This window comes from Protopterus annectens, chromosome 12.part0 (genome assembly GCF_019279795.1).
Source record: "Protopterus annectens isolate FY-2018-M chromosome 12.part0, PAN1.0, whole genome shotgun sequence".
Taxonomy (NCBI): Eukaryota; Metazoa; Chordata; order Ceratodontiformes; family Protopteridae; genus Protopterus; species Protopterus annectens.
The window spans coordinates 805,501,807-805,521,299 of NC_056746.1; the positions used below are offsets into that span (position 1 = coordinate 805,501,807).

General features: G+C 37.5%; 1 protein-coding gene across 1 annotated transcript in view; it reads right to left on the minus strand.

Annotated features, from left to right (window-relative positions):
* Positions 1-19,493, minus strand: part of ENPP6 (ectonucleotide pyrophosphatase/phosphodiesterase 6) — a 725,945-nt gene that overhangs the window by 251,031 nt on the left and 455,421 nt on the right. The window contains exon 4 of the mRNA XM_044089852.1: positions 13,809-13,950. Within this exon, the coding sequence (XP_043945787.1) occupies positions 13,809-13,950 (142 nt within the window). The remainder of the gene's footprint in view (positions 1-13,808; positions 13,951-19,493) is intronic.

Consider the following 19,493-nt stretch of genomic DNA (forward strand, 5'->3'; position numbering starts at 1 on the left):
GGCTTTATTTGCAGATTATATTATTTTATACCTGATAAAACCAGAAAAGGAAATTTCAGTGCTGTGTAATATTGTGAGACAGTTTCAAGTCTTTTCAGAATACAAAAAGAAGATAAAACAAAGGCAATAGCTGTAAACTATGTACCCACACACAAATTGGTTCAGCAATAACCATATTTATGGGGACATAATAAAGTGAAGGACTTAGGTGTATGGATAAATTAAGATTCTGTTATGGCAGCTAAGGATATGTGGGAAGAGATTAAACAAAATATAATATAAAAACGGAGACACTGGAAGCTCGGTTTTAAGGATACAGATAGCAGGATTCAAGCAGTGAAAATGTTTTTAGTCACTTTATTTTTATGCACAGGTTAGGCATATTTTTTCAATCAGAGAAGTTCTGGATATCAATTAATAAGGAGTTGAAGGATTTTATCTGGGAGAGGAAGTGGGTAAGAGTTAAGTGGGATAAGCTGATCCTTCCAATAGAACAAGGTAGTTTGGGATTACCTTATTTAAAGGGGTATTTCAGAGCTACACAGTTGAGGCTGCTATACATGGCACAAGCAGAAAGCTATAATTCAAAGCTGAAAGGGATGATGATGAAAGATGTGGAGAGCTCAAGAAACAAGGAGAGACTGGGATTTTGGATGCAGATCCTTAAGAGGAACAATAATAACCATACATTTTCCTCAAGTAGACTGCAAATGCTGAAGGTGTGATGGGGAATAAAGGTTTCCCTATTAATTTATCAAAACTTTAGCTTGTCGAACTACAAAAGATTGGCAGCTAAAGATCGAAATGTCCAAACCGCAAACGATCACCTAAGCAAATTTTTTCCTATGGAAAGAATTTGCTTGGCCATTACACAAAACAAAAACCTTTCAACCTGAATTAAGTGGGGGCTTTGTCCCACCCCCCATGTGGGGGGCTGTGCCCCCACACCCCCCTAACTAAATATACTAACTCCAAGATCGCTCCACATTGGAGAAAGGGCAAATCTCCATTAATGGCCAAGCAAATTCTTTCCCTGAGAAAAAATTTGCTTAGCTGGCCATTCGCGGTTTGGCTCTTTCAATCTTTAGCTGTTGATCTTTTGTAGTTCGACATGCTAAAGTTTCATCCAATTAATAGGGACCTGAATAAAGAGGTAATTGGGGACATATTTTTGAGAGTGTTATGAGTTTGTAGACTTTAAAAAATCCTTGTTGGCTGCTCTAATAGAAATACTTGGAGAACAAACTGGTCTAATTTAGAAATTATATTTTTAGCTATGATACAGAATTAGAATTGTCTAGACATAGTAAGGCCGTGCTGAGTTTAATTTTGGTGACTGCCAAAAAAGCAATTACTAGAAAACGGAAATCAAAGTCTAAATAACTGTACTAGAAATAGTGAATATAGAAACAGACATGAATGAACTCAAAATGGGATCTTTTGAAAAGGGTAGGAGCAAAATACATAGAAAAATGGGAACTGTAGGAACAATACATGCAGAGTAGTGTTTTGGAGGAAGGATTAGGTTTAAGGGAAGGCAGGAACAGAATGAGCTGTGTAATGTTTGACAGATAATGACAGGGTAGTTTATAAATGATGTATGATGTCTGCAACTAAAAATATGTCAGTATGGTTTGTTTTCATTTGTATAAATGTATGATTGCCTACGTCATAAATTATAATTTAATAAAGATGTTTCTTGTTTAAAAAAAGTGTGTGTGTTGTCTTTCGGCTTTTCCTGGTTAGGGGTCGCCACAGCGGAACTCCGGTCCGCTAATGATTGGCAGTTGATTTTTACGTGCTGAGTTGCCAGCCCTAACGCACAACCTTCAATGAAGGTACGCCCATTCATGCATGTCTCCACAGAAGACACTCTAACTGAGAATTGAACGGGACGTCTTGCTGTGAGGCGACAACGCTACCGCAGCACCACCACCGTGGATTCTTGTTTAAAAAAAGTGCTTTTGATAAAATGAGCAAGGAAATTTGACCACTCATCAAATGTGTTCCACAGACATGAGAAAATTAGTGAAACCATGGTGACTTTATATTTCGTCACAAATCCTTTCTCCCTCATTACCTTCAAAACCTCTTTAGCAGTGGAGCGGAGTGGTGTAACCTTTATTTATCTTCAACATATCTTTAATAAACAAACAAACAAAAAAAACCAGAAATATCTTCAGAAGATGGAAATATAGGTGGAAAAGAGAATAGGGTATAGAAATAAAAAAATATTATCATAGAAACTAAGCATGAGCTCTCTTTCTCTGTCCCTCTCTCTCTCTCTATATATATATATATATATATATATATATATATATATATGTATATCCATGGTTATATATGCTCTCATGAAGTCTAGTATTACATTTAAACAAAAACACAAACTTTAATTAAAGGTTTTAATCTCGTCAGAGCATGGCATACATATATCAACCATGGACAAGCCCACTTAACTGACTGACAAGTGATAAGTAAATAAGTAAATAAGTTAATAAATAAACAAATAGATAAATAAGAACATCCTAATGTTGGGGCAGCAATTTAGCAAAAAGAAAAATCCATCTTTGTATTGCTATTCCTCATATAAGGAACCAATTCTGAGTTTTAAATATGCAAGTTGCTTACAGCATAACAACATAGTACAAGTCAGACATTCTAAGCAGTACTGTGGAATAAATGTTTCTTTTTTAGCATTAAAACAGATGGCACTTTGAAACTGATACATGTATATGGCTTGAAGAAAATTAATAACATTTTTCTGGTTGACTTATTGTATTAGGGGCATATATTTGCTGTGTTGCCCTGGTTAAATTTGTGACAGCATTTGTAGATTAAGACAGATAAACAAGACATATGAGTTTATAAAACAAAGCTTTATTGATTTAATTGTAAAAAAATGCCTATGATTTGTATCAGTGGCATCTTACAGAGCATGTACAGTATACAGAAAGCAAACTGTTTCTTAGTATTAGAGAGCATGCGTAGTATGCAGAAAGCAAACTGTTTCTTAGTATTAGAGAGCATGTATAGTATACAGAAAGCAAACTGTTTCTTAGTATTAGAGAGCATGTATAGTATGCAGAAAGCAAACTATTTCTTAGTATTAGAGAGCATATACAGTATGCAGAAAGCAAGCTGATTCTTGGTATTAGAAAGGAGTTAAGTTTAAAGCAATTCTTTATCATTTCAAAACCAACCTGCATACAAAGTTGTCAGCTTACATATTGAGCTTTACCTGGTCTTGCATATTTGAAGGTTAGATATTCAGAGGAGCTGAGGCACTGCAGTCTTGGATGGGATTCATGCAGGTTAAAGAAAGTTAATATTAGCTTCAAGGAGTGCAACTCTACGTTAAAATAAAGTAAACATTAGCTTCAAATAGAACTATAATGAGTAGAAAAACAACCTTTTGTGTGTCAAAAATTGGACAATAAAGAATTCATGAATTATATTTATATTATATATATATATATATATATATATATATATATATATATATATATATATATTTCATGAATTATATTTATAATATATATATATATATATATATATATATATATATATATATATATATATATATATGTATATATCTATATATATATATATATATTTAGCCAAAGCCATCAGGCATTTCAGTGAGAGAGAATAGTTTGAGGTCATTGGCGGACTGAGGTCACCTGGACTGCAGCTTAGACTAAGCACCTCATTGTTTTTTTTGAGATTTCTTTCTTAAAAGCTGTCTCAGGTTTCAACTTTCTGTTACCTAAGAAGTTCAGTTATGAGTGTTCTGCCATTCCACACTGAGCTAAACGAAGGAAGGACACTGAGCAAACTCGGAGCTATAATATATAACATTAAGTATCCTGTTTTTTGTTTATTTTGTTCTTTATTTCTTTGTTATTTATAGCACTTTGTGTACTGTGTATTTTTCTAGCTAGTTTCACTGTGTGTGAGGTATTAACTGGAAATTGTCCACTTTTATTAAGCATCTGTTGGGTTGTTTGTTTCTGATAACTTGTTGCAGTTAAACTCTTTTTTCTAGAGGCTCCTTTAGCTGTTTAAAACTTTCATTTAAAGGCTCACTGCTGCTTTTCAGCTGTGAGAAACATTTCTGCAGTTTGTTTCCCATCCTCCCTGCCTGTTGGTACAGTGTTTGTATAGTTGGTGGCTTTGCAGTTGCCTGCCCCTAGTGTAAATTTTATCTGGGACCCTCCTCCCAGTCTAGTGTCATTACCTCATTCTACCCAGTACAAGGAGAACATTTGAGAAGGCCAATCAGCTTAGTTTCTGCTACTCCTTTCTCTCTTTCCACTAAAAAAAAAAAAAAAAAAAAAAAAAAACTTTTTCTAAGCTTGTTTCCTGCCTTTCCTGTGGGTAGTTTAGCCTGGATATAGATTTGCTGTGTCCATGACTATTTGTAGGCTTCTAGGGCCCAAGCCTTTCTGTGTTGGAGGGAAGCCTTCTAGCTTAATTTTGTTTCTTAGAACTAGCCAGTTTTTTGTTTCAGTACTTTTTCAGAACTTATTGTAAGCACTAAATAAGCTACAAATTACTACAGCACTCAACTTTCCTCACTGTCTAGAGGAAAACAGTTTCTAGTACTTAACAAATAAGCACCTATCCAGTCATGTTTAAGGGTCGGCTCCCGGTGTTTTCTCCTGTCTACCTGATGAATCTGGGCATCTTGGGGCAATGCAGTAATTGTCTCATGTACACAGACAACCCACTCTCCTCCTACCACCCAACACTACAACCTGTGAGAGATGCACTTATTTAGCCAAACTGGAAGCAAAGCTGTCTTCATCCAAGACTGGACTAGACAGTCAAGAGGAGAAGATAAACACTTGCACCACACCACACTCAGCACATAGTCCCTCAAAACCTAAACCACCAAAACACACACATAGAAACACAAAACACACACCTATATTTGCGGAAGCTCTCAGTAAAAACCTTCCCAAGCAACAGGGACCTCCAAAGCAGAACCACAAGCAACCTCCACCCCCCAACACAACCCAAATGACACATAGCCCACAAACTCAGTGTGCCACTCAACCACAGCCCATAAGGCATAACAACGTACCCAACACTCTAGTCATAGGTGACTCTATAGTCAGGCATACTGATGTTCCACTCACCAGGCTAAACAAGGAGAAAGTTACTGTCAGCTGCCTGTTGGGTGCCAGGATCCGCCACATAACGCATGCACTCAGGTCACTCCACAACAAGTACAAATATGACTCTTTCATTGTCCATGTTGGTGTGAATGACCTGAGACATACCTCCTTGGACTACATGAAAAGGGACATGGAGGAGCTGTCCGATCTTGTAGCCCAGGCAGGTATGACCCTAGCCCTGAGTAGCATCCTGCCATCACCCAGACTGATACCACAGTACAAGGACAAAATGATTGACTTCAACAATTGGCTAAGCTTCTGGTGTCATTCTAAGGGGATCCAGTATCTGTCTGCCTGGGATGACATGATCGACAAGCCACGATGCTTTGCCAGAGATGGCCTGCACCTGTCGCCCCTGGGATTCCGGATACTGGCTAAGGCTCTAGCCACCCCTATAGTGCCTTTTTAGGCAAGGTTCAAATGACAAATTCACCACCCTAACAGGTACAGGCTAGAAGAATCTGAGGGTATTGCTACTCAATGCTAGAAGTCTAAACCTCAAAATGCACTCTCTCGAGGCACTCCTTAAAATGGAGAACATCGACATCTGTGCAGTGACAGAGACCTGGTTCAAGGCTCCAGAGAATACTCCTGCATTACCAGGCTATAATTCATACCACACCTTTCGGCCACCTAACCTGGACCGAAACACTAAAGGCAGAGACGTGTCCATATTCATTAAGGATATCCACACCTCCAGGCTAGTTGCTCAGCATAATGCATCTGAGATTATCCAAGTGCAACTAACTCTGGGCAAGACCGCAATCCAAATTGTAGCTTGCTACAGATCCCCCACCATGCCCCAGGATTCCCACTCCTCATTTCTTAATACACTGGAAAATATTAGGGTACTACTTAACACCCTAATAATGGGCGATTTCAATTACCCTACCATTAACTGGGAAAACTACTCTTGTGCTCAACGTTTTCTGGAATTCATAAATTCCAATACCATGGATCAACTTATCCACACCCCCACCAGGGGCAGCAATATCCTAGACCTGGTTATTACCAACATGGGCAACTGGTGCTCCACACTACAGGTCAATTCCTTGTTGGTCAGATCCGACCATAAGCTAATCACCCTAGACATCCACATCCCTCCCCCACCCCTCATTAGGGAAACCACAGTAAAAAATTTCTCCAAAGCCAACTTCACTCTTCTTAAGACAGAAGTGTCAAACTTCATGACACCCATGCTGACGGACAATAGAGGTATGGCTGCTGAATCCTACACAAATGCACTTTATAAGCACTTACATGAGTGCATGGATCATGCAATCCCTAACAGAACCAAGATGTTATCCTCCAAAAAAAGGAAGCCAATCTGGTGGTCCCCTGCCATAAACAAACTCTACAACAGAAGAAAGAAACTGTTGCAAAAAAGAGTAAAATACCATGATTGGAGAAACTCCCTGGTCAGCTTCAGTAAAAAGCTAAGATCCCTCATAAAATCCTCCAAAGCTAGTTATGAAAACAAAATCACCACTGACTCTAAAGACAACCACAAAGCATTCTATAGCTATGTCAAGAATCTCAATGGCAACACTCAGATCTGCTCTGAGTTACAGCACAATGGCACTAAATATACAGTACCAACGGATATTGCCAACATCCTGGCAGATAGGTTCAGTGTTAACTTTACCCCTCTGTCATCCCCTAAAGGGCCCATCTCTATACCAGAAGAATGCAACGCTTCTGTAATCACGGCTGCACAGGTAAAAAACACACTATCCAAAGCCAAGAAAACAGCATCCATGGCACCTGACGACATCCCAGGCTGTGTTCTACATGAACTACAGAACGACAGTTATCCCACTCAACAAAGGGGGAGCCACCACAGACCCCGGAAACTACCACCCCATTAGCCTAACAAGCCCGGTCTACAAGGCTATGGAGCGTATCATCATGGAACTTATAAACAATGACATTGGTAATCTCCAAACTCAGGACCCCACCCAGTTCGGGTTTGTAAAAGGCAGATCATGTCTCCTAAACCTGATAGACTTCTTTGAAGCAGTCACCAAAGCCGTAGATGAGGGTAAGGTGGTTCACACAGCCTATCTAGATCTCGCCAAGGCTTTTGACACCATCCCCCACTCTGGAATTATAGATAAACTCACTAAACAAGGTATAAATCCCTATGTCAAAAGATGGGTTTCCAACTGGCTCACTGACAGAACCCACACTGTGAAAGTAGCAGACTCCAAATCCAGCTTCAGACCAGTGACAAGTGGAGTACCACAGGGTTCAGTCCTGGGTCCTCTCCTGTTTGGTATCTACTTCTCTGAAGTACAGGCCAACACAGAAGGTCTTTGGCTAATGAAATTCGCAGATGACTGCAAACTAGGAGCCATAATCAAAACTCCAAAAGATGTGGACATCCTACAAAAGGGCCTTGCTGAGACAGATGCCTGGTGTCAAAGCCATGGCCTCAAGCTCAATGCCAAAAGTGCATTGTCATTCCTTTTGGTAAAAACTCAGTACCCATGAACTACCACATAGGTGGTAGTCTACTTAACTCTGAAAGTGTGATAAGAGACCTTGGGACACAGGTGGACAGTAGTCTCTCCTTTGATAATCACATCGCCACAGTAGTCAGGAAATCCTTCTATGTGGCACACCTCATCACAAAAGGTTTCTCATCCAGGAAAAAAGAGGTCATTGTTCCCCTCTACTTGTCACTCATTAGACCCATTATAGAGTACAATGCCCCTTTTGGTATGTACCTCACAAGACATCTACAACAACTGGAAAGGCCACAGGAATACCTCACAAAGAGGATTACCGGCCTCAAAAAACTGCAGCTTTACTCCGTTGCATATCACCTACTCAGAGGCAATCTCTGCCTAACATACAAAGCTATGTCAAACCCAGAGCTATTAGACATGCTCCACTTAAAGAAATCCCTACGAGCTACATGCCCTAGGGACCTAAACCTCGTCACCACAATAAACAGAACATGCTGGAGGGATAGATTCCTGTCCCAGAGACTTCCCATACTCTGGAACAAACTACCTATCTATATCAAACAAAGCTCCTCATTAGCACTGTTCAAGAAAAATCTTGATGATTGGATGGGAGATAGGAAATTCACCTCGGGGATCACTTCTGTGGCTCTTCTCGACAGTGGCACAGGAAAATAATTTTCTTGGGTGGCGAAAGCCAGGGTACCTTTAGCTAGGCTGATATAGGCCCTAGGGCCAATAGCCTAGTACCTACCTATGAAATATATATATATATATATATATATATATATATATATATATATATATATATATATAAAGGTCCAAAGTATGTAATTGGAAGCTAGAACAGTTATACCTGATGCTGTGCTGGGAGTAGAATACAATAAGGATTAATATAATGTTTAGAAAAATATTACAGATCATCCAAAAGAAAAGGGAGAAATATATTTGAATTCAATGTATTTGCAGAATAATGACTGCTGATACTCCTTGAGCTGTTTCAGCAAAACTGAACCAATGTTTTCCTTTCCTTTCTAAAATCCAGGATGTGACAACATCTGCCAACCAGCATACAGACATACAGACATCTACTCTTTAAAAATTTGTATAGCCTACATTTTGAAAAATGATTTGGTTTGTATAAAATAATACAAATCAATACAAACTTAATGGAGAGATTTAGCAAATACAATGTGAGTCTTTAATACATTTAAAGTAGATGTATTCTGAAGGTTGTTTAACACCTACTAACAGCTGCATAAAAGTCAGATGTTGCAACAAATGGACCATAGTGTACGTAGTAAATTAATCATCATACAGTTATACAATTGAATAATTTCATTGCGACAACACAAAAATCATACTGGCATTACTAAAAGGGAAAAATCATTAATATAACAACCACAATTTGGAACATTAACTATATATAAATGCTGCTTTATTTCCTGGTAGATAAATAAGAACAGAGTAGTAAAATATGTCCGAGAGAAGACTGCGGTGGTGGTGCTGCAGTAGCGTTGTCGCCTCACAGTTAGACATTGTCCGTTCGATTCTCAGTTAGAGCGTCTTCTGTGTGTCGACATGCGTGAATGGGCGTTCCTTCGTTGAAGGTTGTGCATTAGGCCCGGCAAGCCAGCACGTAAAAATCTACTGCCAATCATTAGCGGACCGAAGTTCCGCTGTGGCGACTCCTAACCGGGAAAAGCCGAAAGACACAAGTAAAATATGTCCGAGTGATGACTGTGTAACAACAGTGCAGTCAAACTTTGCAAAATTCCTCTAACCTCAAGATTCCAAATCCAACTATTAAGGGTAAAATATAACATAAAGTAAAAAAAAAAAAAGAATCAGGAAGAGAAGACCATACTGTGGTATTTTGAAGGAAGCTGTAGAAACTCAGTGCCAGAAAAAAAATTTTAAGCAAAAAAATTGACACAATAAAATTCAAAGCACACCTGTATAGCAGGGGCATTATGAGACAGACAAATAACTGATCAAAATAGAGGTTAGATTAATTAACTGTCCTTTAATTATTGAACATGTTCTGCACACTTAAATAAAAACACATAAAAATGTACAGTGAATACAACCTTAGGGATTCAGAAATTCTTCATTCATGATCGCACTGAAGCAAACCCCTTATAATGTATGCATGGAGAGCCTTGTTGCTCGTTAGAAATGCATGTAACAAGGACAGTGTACACAGAGAACAGACCCTCATTTTGACCAGAGTAGGGACAAGAGGAAGATCACGTTAGACAACCCAAGGCCAGAGTTATAGGTTAATTGTCACAAAACTGTGCAGACCGATGATAATATCTACTGTTATAACTGAAGGCAACCGGTATGCAGACAAATGTCTTAAAGAAGGAAGTAAAGCTAGGATGCCAAAGACTGGAGAGTAGCAATCGTAGTAAGGCAAGGGGCACAACAGAAACAACAGAAAGGGACAAAAGACTGCAAAGGGAGCTGTTGACTGAGGCAAGGATATAGAACACAACGGAGCAGGGGGGTATGACACATATATACAAATATCAGTTGGAAACCCTTTAATTTAAAAAATGTGAAACTCAGAATCGGTAGGATACACTAAAGGAAGACGATGTACCACCTACTACCTATCATAGAACAATTTTTTTACTCATCTTTTTTCAAAAGTTTAATATCAAAATTGTGAATTACAAATTATACAATGATAGGTTATGTTTTTTCAAAAATGAGCACACTGATTGAAAAGACCAACCAGCATGCCAGTTGTGTATCAGGCATATACTGATATAAAAACGTCTGGCTGCTAATGTACCTTTGGGCGGCCAGGCTTTTTTTCTCTTCATATATGCTACAGAGGCATACCTTTCAATTGTCCAGATTTTTATAGTGTCTGGATTTTTACCTCATATTTTTGATCTGTTCCTCATAAAATTTGTGGTTTTCTGACAAATCTTTGAGGAGTGAAGTCACTAAATAATGACATGCATTTGAGTTTCAGACAATGCACACTAACACAAATCCAGTTATTCTAGCAGCTTTCTAAGTTTATAAGAGCAATATTTACAATCTGCCCCAATTTGGAGTTCTTTGACTCCTGCTGTTTAAGGGTTTGTCCACATTTCTTGAGCTAAGAGGTTGAGAGGTATGTATGGAGGGCAGATCAATACAGGAAAAATCATGTACGTTCTGCAAAACTAAAGAAACATAACTAATTTTCCATGTATATCTGTGCTGTCTCAGCACTATTGATCTTCTGAACTGTACCAATTTTTATAATAAAAAAAGCAACTGAGATTCTTTTTTCCCCGTTGTTTCTCTTGAACAGCACTGATGTACTGTGCAAGCATGAGAACATATGTCTCATATGCATCCTCAGTATATCAGGAAAAGCACAAAAACAGAAAGCAACACAGAGGAATGCTATGGCACCGTGAGACAAAGACATTATTTATGAAAGATATGCAGTTTACTTTTTAAATAATGTCATTGTATAATAGCAATAACTGACTTGTGGGTTTGGGTATATGAGGATTTACCTGCGGTTGACTTTGTTTGATCACTTGGGCTTTGCCCTTGTGATCAAACCATATCAAGCATGGGTAAATTCTCATGCACTCACACTGACTCATTGGTTATTGCTAGAACAAACAAAAACACAAAAAGACTTATGTGCAGGGGGAAAGCCACCTGTACTCCCCATATAGGATCATAGGAAGTTACAAGGCTATTGGCCCTGAGGCCCTTACAAACCTAGCCAAGAATTTAGCCCATGTTTTGACAAGTCAGCGCCAGATACCCCTTTCCAGCAGGCAGTCATGTGGAATCCCAGGGGTGTATTTTCTGTTCCCCATCCAGTTATCCAGATTGCACTTAAAAAGAGTTAATGAGGTACTCTGCTTGATGTGGAGCGGGAGTCTATTCCACAGAAGGGGGAGTCTCTGGGACACAAATCTGTCCTGCCAACAAGACCTATTGATGTCACAGACCAGGTTGAGGTCAAGTGTGTGTGGGATACTTGAGTGGGGCTTGACTTGCAGATATACATCAGTCCCATCAAGGTGGGGTCTGAGATTGCTTTGCATGCCAGGGAGAGGTGGTTACCTCTGAGGAGTCTGTAGGAGACTGAGTAGAGGGACAGGGCCTTTAGCCTATCTGTGTAGGGTGGATGTTGGAAGCCCTGGATTCTCCTAGTGAGGAACCTCTGTGGGCTGTCCAGCTCTGCCCCCTAAATTATATATGCCAACTCCATGGTCACACCACAGTGGAGAAAAGGACAGAAACCTTAGGAAACCATTCTGTCAACTCACACAATAATATGTATTTGGTAAAAAGCCCCACAATATTGAAGTTTAGAACTAAAGCCTCCTGACCACCAATGCAACAATCACCTGTAGCTATGCCATTTTATCAGTGTACCTGTACAGTAATGTAAATGTTATGTCAAAAAAGGTGATTCAACACTGAGGGGATTTGAAAAATCACCTCTGGTCAGTTACATTATATCCTGCATTTCCTTAAACAGTATGCCACTCCTACTTTTACCACCAACAAATGCTCTTTTCATGCTTTTAGAATTTCCAGATAAGGTAGACTTTTGTCTTCAGACTATGGTCCATTTAAATCAATCCTAACTTCTTACCCTTAATTAAATTTGCCTAATAAGGTAAATTTAGGTGTGTCCTTTCCTTGGAATTTAGAAACACCTAACTCACTGTGCAGCCCCCATTAACAGCAGGGTGGCACAATGCATTATGCTTGAAAAAAATCAGAGACCACTGTTCTACTGTTCCACTTCAGTGGCATGAAGGCACAAGCTGGTAGTGCAGACAGTTGTCTTAATGGTGAAGCTGCATGCAAAATCCATCAGTCTGGAAGAGTGGCTAATGTTAATTAGCCATGTGCTCTCACGTGGAAATATTTGCATCATCTGAATAACACGGTAGAACAATTCAAAGAGTAGCTCTACCATGCCATTTAGGGACCTGAGTGAAAAAAGTGTATATTAACTTTTGATAGTATTCATCTATTCTCTTCAGTGGAAATATCAGAGGTAGTGACATGGGAGATAAGCATGATAAAGCCATCTGTGTGTGTGTGTGTGTGTGTGTGTGTGTGTGTGTGTGTGTGTGTGTGTGTGTGTGTGTGTGTGTGTGTGTGTGTGTGTGTGTATGTGTGTGTGTGTGTGTGTGTGTGTGTGTGTGTGTGTGTGTATGTGTATGTGTGTGCGTGTGTGTTTGTGTACACATGAATGGGATCTATATTAGTTCATTGAAAACTAACTGAATTTGGTGCGAAAGCACTTATCACTTTTTATTTTTATTGTCTTTATGTCTATGTTTTTATAGTTGTACTTCATTAAAGAATTTTTACACTTTCCTGTGTAGCTGGCTCTTTATTTTGGTTTCTACAGTTACATGTTTTTTTGAGCTGGCTGCTTGCTCCTCTGCTCAGTTTGTGCTCTAATTTTTAAGTAGAGTTTGTTTTTGTTGCCTTATAATCTTACACATATCGGTCTATTAAAGTAATTCCCGAGCCTTGTTTAAAGGACGATGGTTTCTTTCTATGTATGATGAAAAAAAGTATAAAATTATTGCATAGTGCAGAAATTTTTGCTGACTGAAACAAATTTATACACAGCTTGACTCTCTGTCTCATGTTATGTATTGACCTTGTTTCTTAGCATTTCTGGCAACTTCTTGAAAAAATATCAAAATATTTTATTATATTAAATTCTTCCTGTTCCTACCCAGCAGGCTGATATAATGTTGCTCAGTTATTATCTACAAACTACAGTCATGCTTAATTTTAAAACTCATTTTTTTCAACATCACCTACATTCAGTAGATATTTTGCATTATGATTACTTTGCCACAATGCACTCTTAAAATATACTTGACATCTTATTCATCTAGTTATTTAGTTATGCTTTAAAAGTTCTGTTTTTATCCTTTTTATTGTTTTCTCACTGTCTACTGGGGTAATGTTTTCTTTTCTAATTGCTCACAATGAATAGAGATTAGAATGTTGCATTTGTACCATCATTTTGTAGTATAGCAATTCTATGTTTGAATCTTGAATTTAATGGGACATCTCAAACCCTTCTTTAAAATTGTATATTTTTGCCTAGGAGGCATAGAAAAAAATAAGCTATATTCAATGTTTCCCTTACCTTGATTTCTTCATGCATTGTTTTCAAGATTGCATCCAGGTTTCGTGTAGCGGCTATCCTCTGCTCTGAAAAAGGACCATGATGATGACCTTCGGCATCTATGAGCTCATAGTATATGGCTGCCATATCTGCACTTCCATTGCTACGGATGGGAAACAGGGAAACAAACACATAGAATGACTTTCTTCTGTTTATTGTTATTATGTAAAAGAACAAGTTTAGATGTCAGAATGAATTGTGTTCTTCCAAATCCAACACAGTTAAAAATAATACTGCCCTGGCATAAAGAAATGAAGCTCTTACTACAACACAAGTGACTGGAGTCTGACTAGTTTCAGTGATCTATAAATCGGTTCAGGACCCTAACAGGGTCATATCTGGCCCACTTCTGTGTTCTGCTGTATGATAGTTTCCCTCTTGTCTTGCAGGACCAAACTGTGATATTAAGCATTCTGTTGAGTCTTCGTGTCTCCCTTTGGATGCCCACTTAATTTTATTAGAATATAGTCCAAGATAAGGAAGAATAGGTGTACCTGTCTGACTCCTGAAGTCACAGATGACCAAATCCTTTGACATTTTCCAAAATTAGCAATACCAGCTCAGTGAGTACTGACAGTATTCTTTGATATCTACTGAGAAACATTAAATCCTGCCTAACAAAACTCATCCATAAACAACTCAGACTGAGTTTCTCCTCTGGTAACATCCATAATGTATGGAGAACAGCTGCTACAGTGTCCTTGCATAAAGGCCATCCATGAAATAAGCCTGGGATTATGGGTTTATAATCTTACTGGAATTATTTACAAGGCTATGTAACATATTACACATCAACTAATAAACAGCAATATAGTCAGCCTTATATAACATTTATAGACACTAGTTCAGCTTTGTAAAAAGCAGATCATATCTGCTCAGTCTGGTTGAGTTGTTAAAAAGATATACAGCTGCTTACCTAGTCATTGCCAAGAGCTTTGACACTATTCACCATGATGTGGTAACTGAAAAACTCTCCCAACTCAATATTAATCCAAACACAGATCTTTGGATAGCTGACTGGATAGCTGATAGAACACATACTGTTAAGGTTAAGGAACTTTGCTCTAGACAGACATAAAAAATCAAAGGTAGACTCATGTAGGGCTGTGTCCTGTGCCTCCTCCTCTTAGTCTATAATTCTCTGACTTGAAAGGTGATATGGAGGGACTACAGGCAATCCAGTCTGCTAATGATTTCATATGAGGCGGCTGTTATTAAATCCCATAATGATAGTGAAATCCTCCAGCAAAAGGTGGACCAAATTCTTGTTGTGTTAATTATGGGATTCAATGCTAAGAAATTCTTTATAGTTTCTTTTGGTAAATCCATCTTCACCACCACATAAAATATAGATAACCTTCCACTTAAATCAGATTCAGTCATCAAAGACTTTGGTAGCTATGTTGATAATAAACTGTCATTTGACCCTCACGCCTCAGTCTTGGTAAGAAAATCCTTCTACATTGCACAGCTTATCCTTTGTGGTGTATCTTTAAGCTGCAAAGAAGTTATAGTCCCACCTCATTCCTTCCATATTAGACCCATCATTAAGTGTGGTACCTCCTTTGTCATGTATCTCTAACTTGAGAGACCTCAGCTTTTCTCCCACCAAAACAATCTCAGACGTTAGTATCCTTAGCTACTCTAATACACCACAAAGCCCTCCAGTCAGACTCATACATGCTCCCAAGGTGGGATCTTTGTTTAGTCTTCAATGATATAAACTACTCCACAATCTTCTCTTTCACCTAAATAAAATTGTTGGTAAAGCAAGCACTCACTTTATAGACCTAAACGTATACTGCCAAATTGCGATACCAACTTGCACAATGGGTACTTAACGCAATATTGTGGAAGATATTCACCTTGCATGCCAAATGCAGTACTTTCCCGGCAACATTTAAAACTAGCCAGATAATTAGATGGGTGATCCCAAACTTGTATCTATGATATATGAGGATGATTTACATAATGGGGTAGTGCAATCCCCCACTAATGTTGGGTGATGTGGCTGAGCTTCTTTGACAAGAATTCATTTTTTATAACGTTTTTGATTCATGCTTGACTTGCAGAAAAGTGATAATGACAATCATCTTGAAGCCGTTACGTTACTGCCTGAACAACTTTCTGAACAATGCTAGAGCTCTTCCTGCAGCTTTTAAAAACTGTTAGTTATTGCACTTAGTTTATGTCTAGTTGTATTATGGCTTCTTTTTGATTCTTGGCTTTGCTCTTATTATGCATCGTTTGTATCATCGTGGATGTAACTTTTTTGTTAAGTTGTTTTCACTTAGGTCTTTCATACTATCTGAAACCAAATATACTATTGCAGATATAGTACACAGGTTAGTTTTATTTGTTTTGCTCACTGCTCTTAGTTTTCATTTACATGGGAAGGTTCTGCTTTGTGCTCACTATTCCATAATTTCATTATTTCTTTTGATAAACAGCTCAGCTTATTATAATTTCTTTGTCTAAATAACCCTTAGACATTATGTCTTCAGGAGACACATTTACATAACTCAGAATGCAGTATGCTTAGTAATGCAGGTTAAGAGTTAGCAGCAGTCTTCAGCTGCAGAACAGGTAGGAGCTGAGGTATTCTAATTTGAGTAAATCTGCTGGACTTGCAAACAGCCACTTATAAGGTAGGTTTAGATGGGGATTGTATAGCTATTGAATGTAATGGAGGCAAAGGCAGCCTTACTACACGTACTTGTTATTTGTAATCCTGGATACCGACAAATTCTCTACATAAGTGGTTATAAGAAATAATTTGCTACACAGAAGGAGAAATGATTCCTACAGATGGCATTAATATCATCACTGCAACAGAAAATTTAGGAAATGTTTCTCTATAAATTCATACCTCAGTCTAGGCTGCTGACCAGTTTTTGTAACAATACAGGGATAGTAGACTGGAGTAACAATACAAATAATGCCGACATGAACTTTAACAACTCTCTGGAAATGAAAACATTCCATTTTCCATTAACTGCACACACATTACTGATATCACTTAGAGGTATGCCTATGTCCTCTGTCAGATCATATATATTTATGAGATGAGTTTTGGATGACCCACAGACATGACAATACACTCCTATATTTAAAATAAGACTTCATAAAAAAACAAACATTTCTGTCAAATTTAGAATCTAGAAAAAAAACTGGTGTGGCTGGGATGGAAAAAGGGATTCCTGGAAATTTTGAATTTCCTTTTTCAATAGCAGGTATGGACAAATGAAAAAGGAAGGGAAATCATTTACTGACGCCATGAAATACCTTTACTGCAAATTCAATGCATTAAGCAAGATCCACTTAGATAGGCTTATAAGATTCTATTAAATTCTGTCCTAAAGATTAAAAGCCATACCTCATCGGGTTAGATTAAAATCCATATTTGCCAAACGAACCTATTGTCTTTTTTAAAAAAGACTAAATTTTCAATATTAAAATTTTAACTAGTTTTCATTTCCGGTATTCTAATATATTGGGTGACCTCCACATTATCCCACAATGATATATTAACTCAATTTTGTGGAAACTAAGTATCTCCATCTGGATATCTACTATTAAAGACCACTTAGAACAACTGCACATTTCAGAGGAACTGCAAAATGTTAACAGAAGTATAAATGTAGCCAAGCCTTTAACCTAGATAGGCTTCCAGGTGAAATTAATAAACACTTTAAGCCTCCCACATATGAGTAAGTTACAATGTTTATAAATGTTCGTGTAACAAATCAAATTAAGAATATCTACAATAACCTAAATATACATATATTAATACTTAAAGATAATTAAGATTCATCTTTGGTTACCACAGAACTTCTATCTTGAAAATTTACTAAAATGCAAATGTTATTGTTTTATATATTATTTTAAGCTCAGAAAATACATTTAATATTCACGCTGTTAATCCACCTTGAGCCCTCTGAATTTCTTTGAAGTAGTTGAACAAGTGAGGATATTTATTCCACTCTCTCCTTACTCATAAAAACTAAGGATAAATGTTGTCTGCTTTAGATCTTAAGCATCCATACGAAAAGCATACCTGAACTGGAGTTATCAGGGTTTGTACTCACTCTATAAAGAGATATCAAAAATGGTAAACTTGAAAGCCTTCTTGCTATGCACTTTAAAAAATAACATGATGGAAATCCAGAGAGTCTTCAGAGTACAATTTTAGAACATATTATTTTAAATGAATATGGTTCTGATATAAAGAAAACATTTTGTACAAAGAAACCGTTTTTATATTGAAATATGTTACTCTGACCCCTACTGGTGTTAATGTGAAATGTAACTGGAAAGTTTTAATTTAATTATTTAATTGTTTAAGTATGTAATTGGTTTGATTATTTAAATCTGTGTAGTAAGTGAAATTTAGTATTCTCTATTGAAGGCTTTTGCTGAGGTGTTTTATTAAATGTTGGATTTGTGTTTGGATCCTGGTCTGCTTTTCCTTTGTTGTTTTATATACTTGTTTTACTTTGCTACAGTTCATTGTTCGTGGTTTGCACTCACTCTGTTTGCTTTATTCCCGTGTATCTTTATGAGTTTATTACTTAAAAAAAGTTTGAAACATTGTAAATGTAAAATATCAAGCACACAAATGGATAAAAAAAATAAATTAGATCAATCATTTTTGTAGGGGGCGCACACACATAGAGTATCCCTCAAGTGTTCAGATTTTCACAGGATGTCTTGATTTTTCTTCATATTTTTGGTCTGTTCATCTAAAACTTTGTAAATCATTGAGGAGTGGAACCACTAAATAATGACAGAAATTTGAGTTTTAGACTTCATATCAGTCAGAAAATGCATGCTAATGAAAAATCTGTTATTCTACCACCTTTCTAAGTTTATAAGAGCAATATTTAAAAGCTGTCCCTATTTGTGGTCCTTTGTGCCCTCCCTCATTATTTGTGGATGTGTCGAGATTTTTTGGACTAAGATGTTGAGAGGTATGCCCACATTCCCTGCACACCAGAACAGAAAGAGTCAAACCTCCTTTGCCCCCTGCTGTCCAATCTCCAATCTCCAATTTAAACACTGCAAACCTGGCAAAATATTGTTCAATCAAAAGCAATTTGACATAAAAATACAAATCATGAACAGATGACCTGATATGCTGTAACCACCTATTTACCTTGGCAGTAAAACCCTTTATCAAAGTAATTCACAGTCATATTGAATTACAATTAGAAATTCATTTTTAACCTCTTTACAGGTGGCCATAACCAGACAAAACTATGCCATGCATTATTTACTTAGTAGGATTCTTTTCTTTTACTCCCATCAGTAATGCAAATGAGTTTAAATATGTTGCCTTATACACTGAGGAAGCCCGCTTCTGGAATTCCACTTGAAGTTTTGTTTTACTTGGCTTTGCAAATCTTTAAAATGATTAAGGGGCAGGATATCTCTGATTTAAAACAGAAGAACAGTATGACCTAAATGTGGGAAGCAGAAAGTAGATGGTATTTGTTGGACCTGTTCTGTTCTTTCCTTGAGCAAACATTTGCACATGAGATTGTTGATGACTATTTATCCTCATGATAATTCCCTGGAAATCCCAGAAGGTTCTGCAATGAAAGCAATGGTTTTTACAGTTCTTCTTGGACATTCAGAGTCCCATAC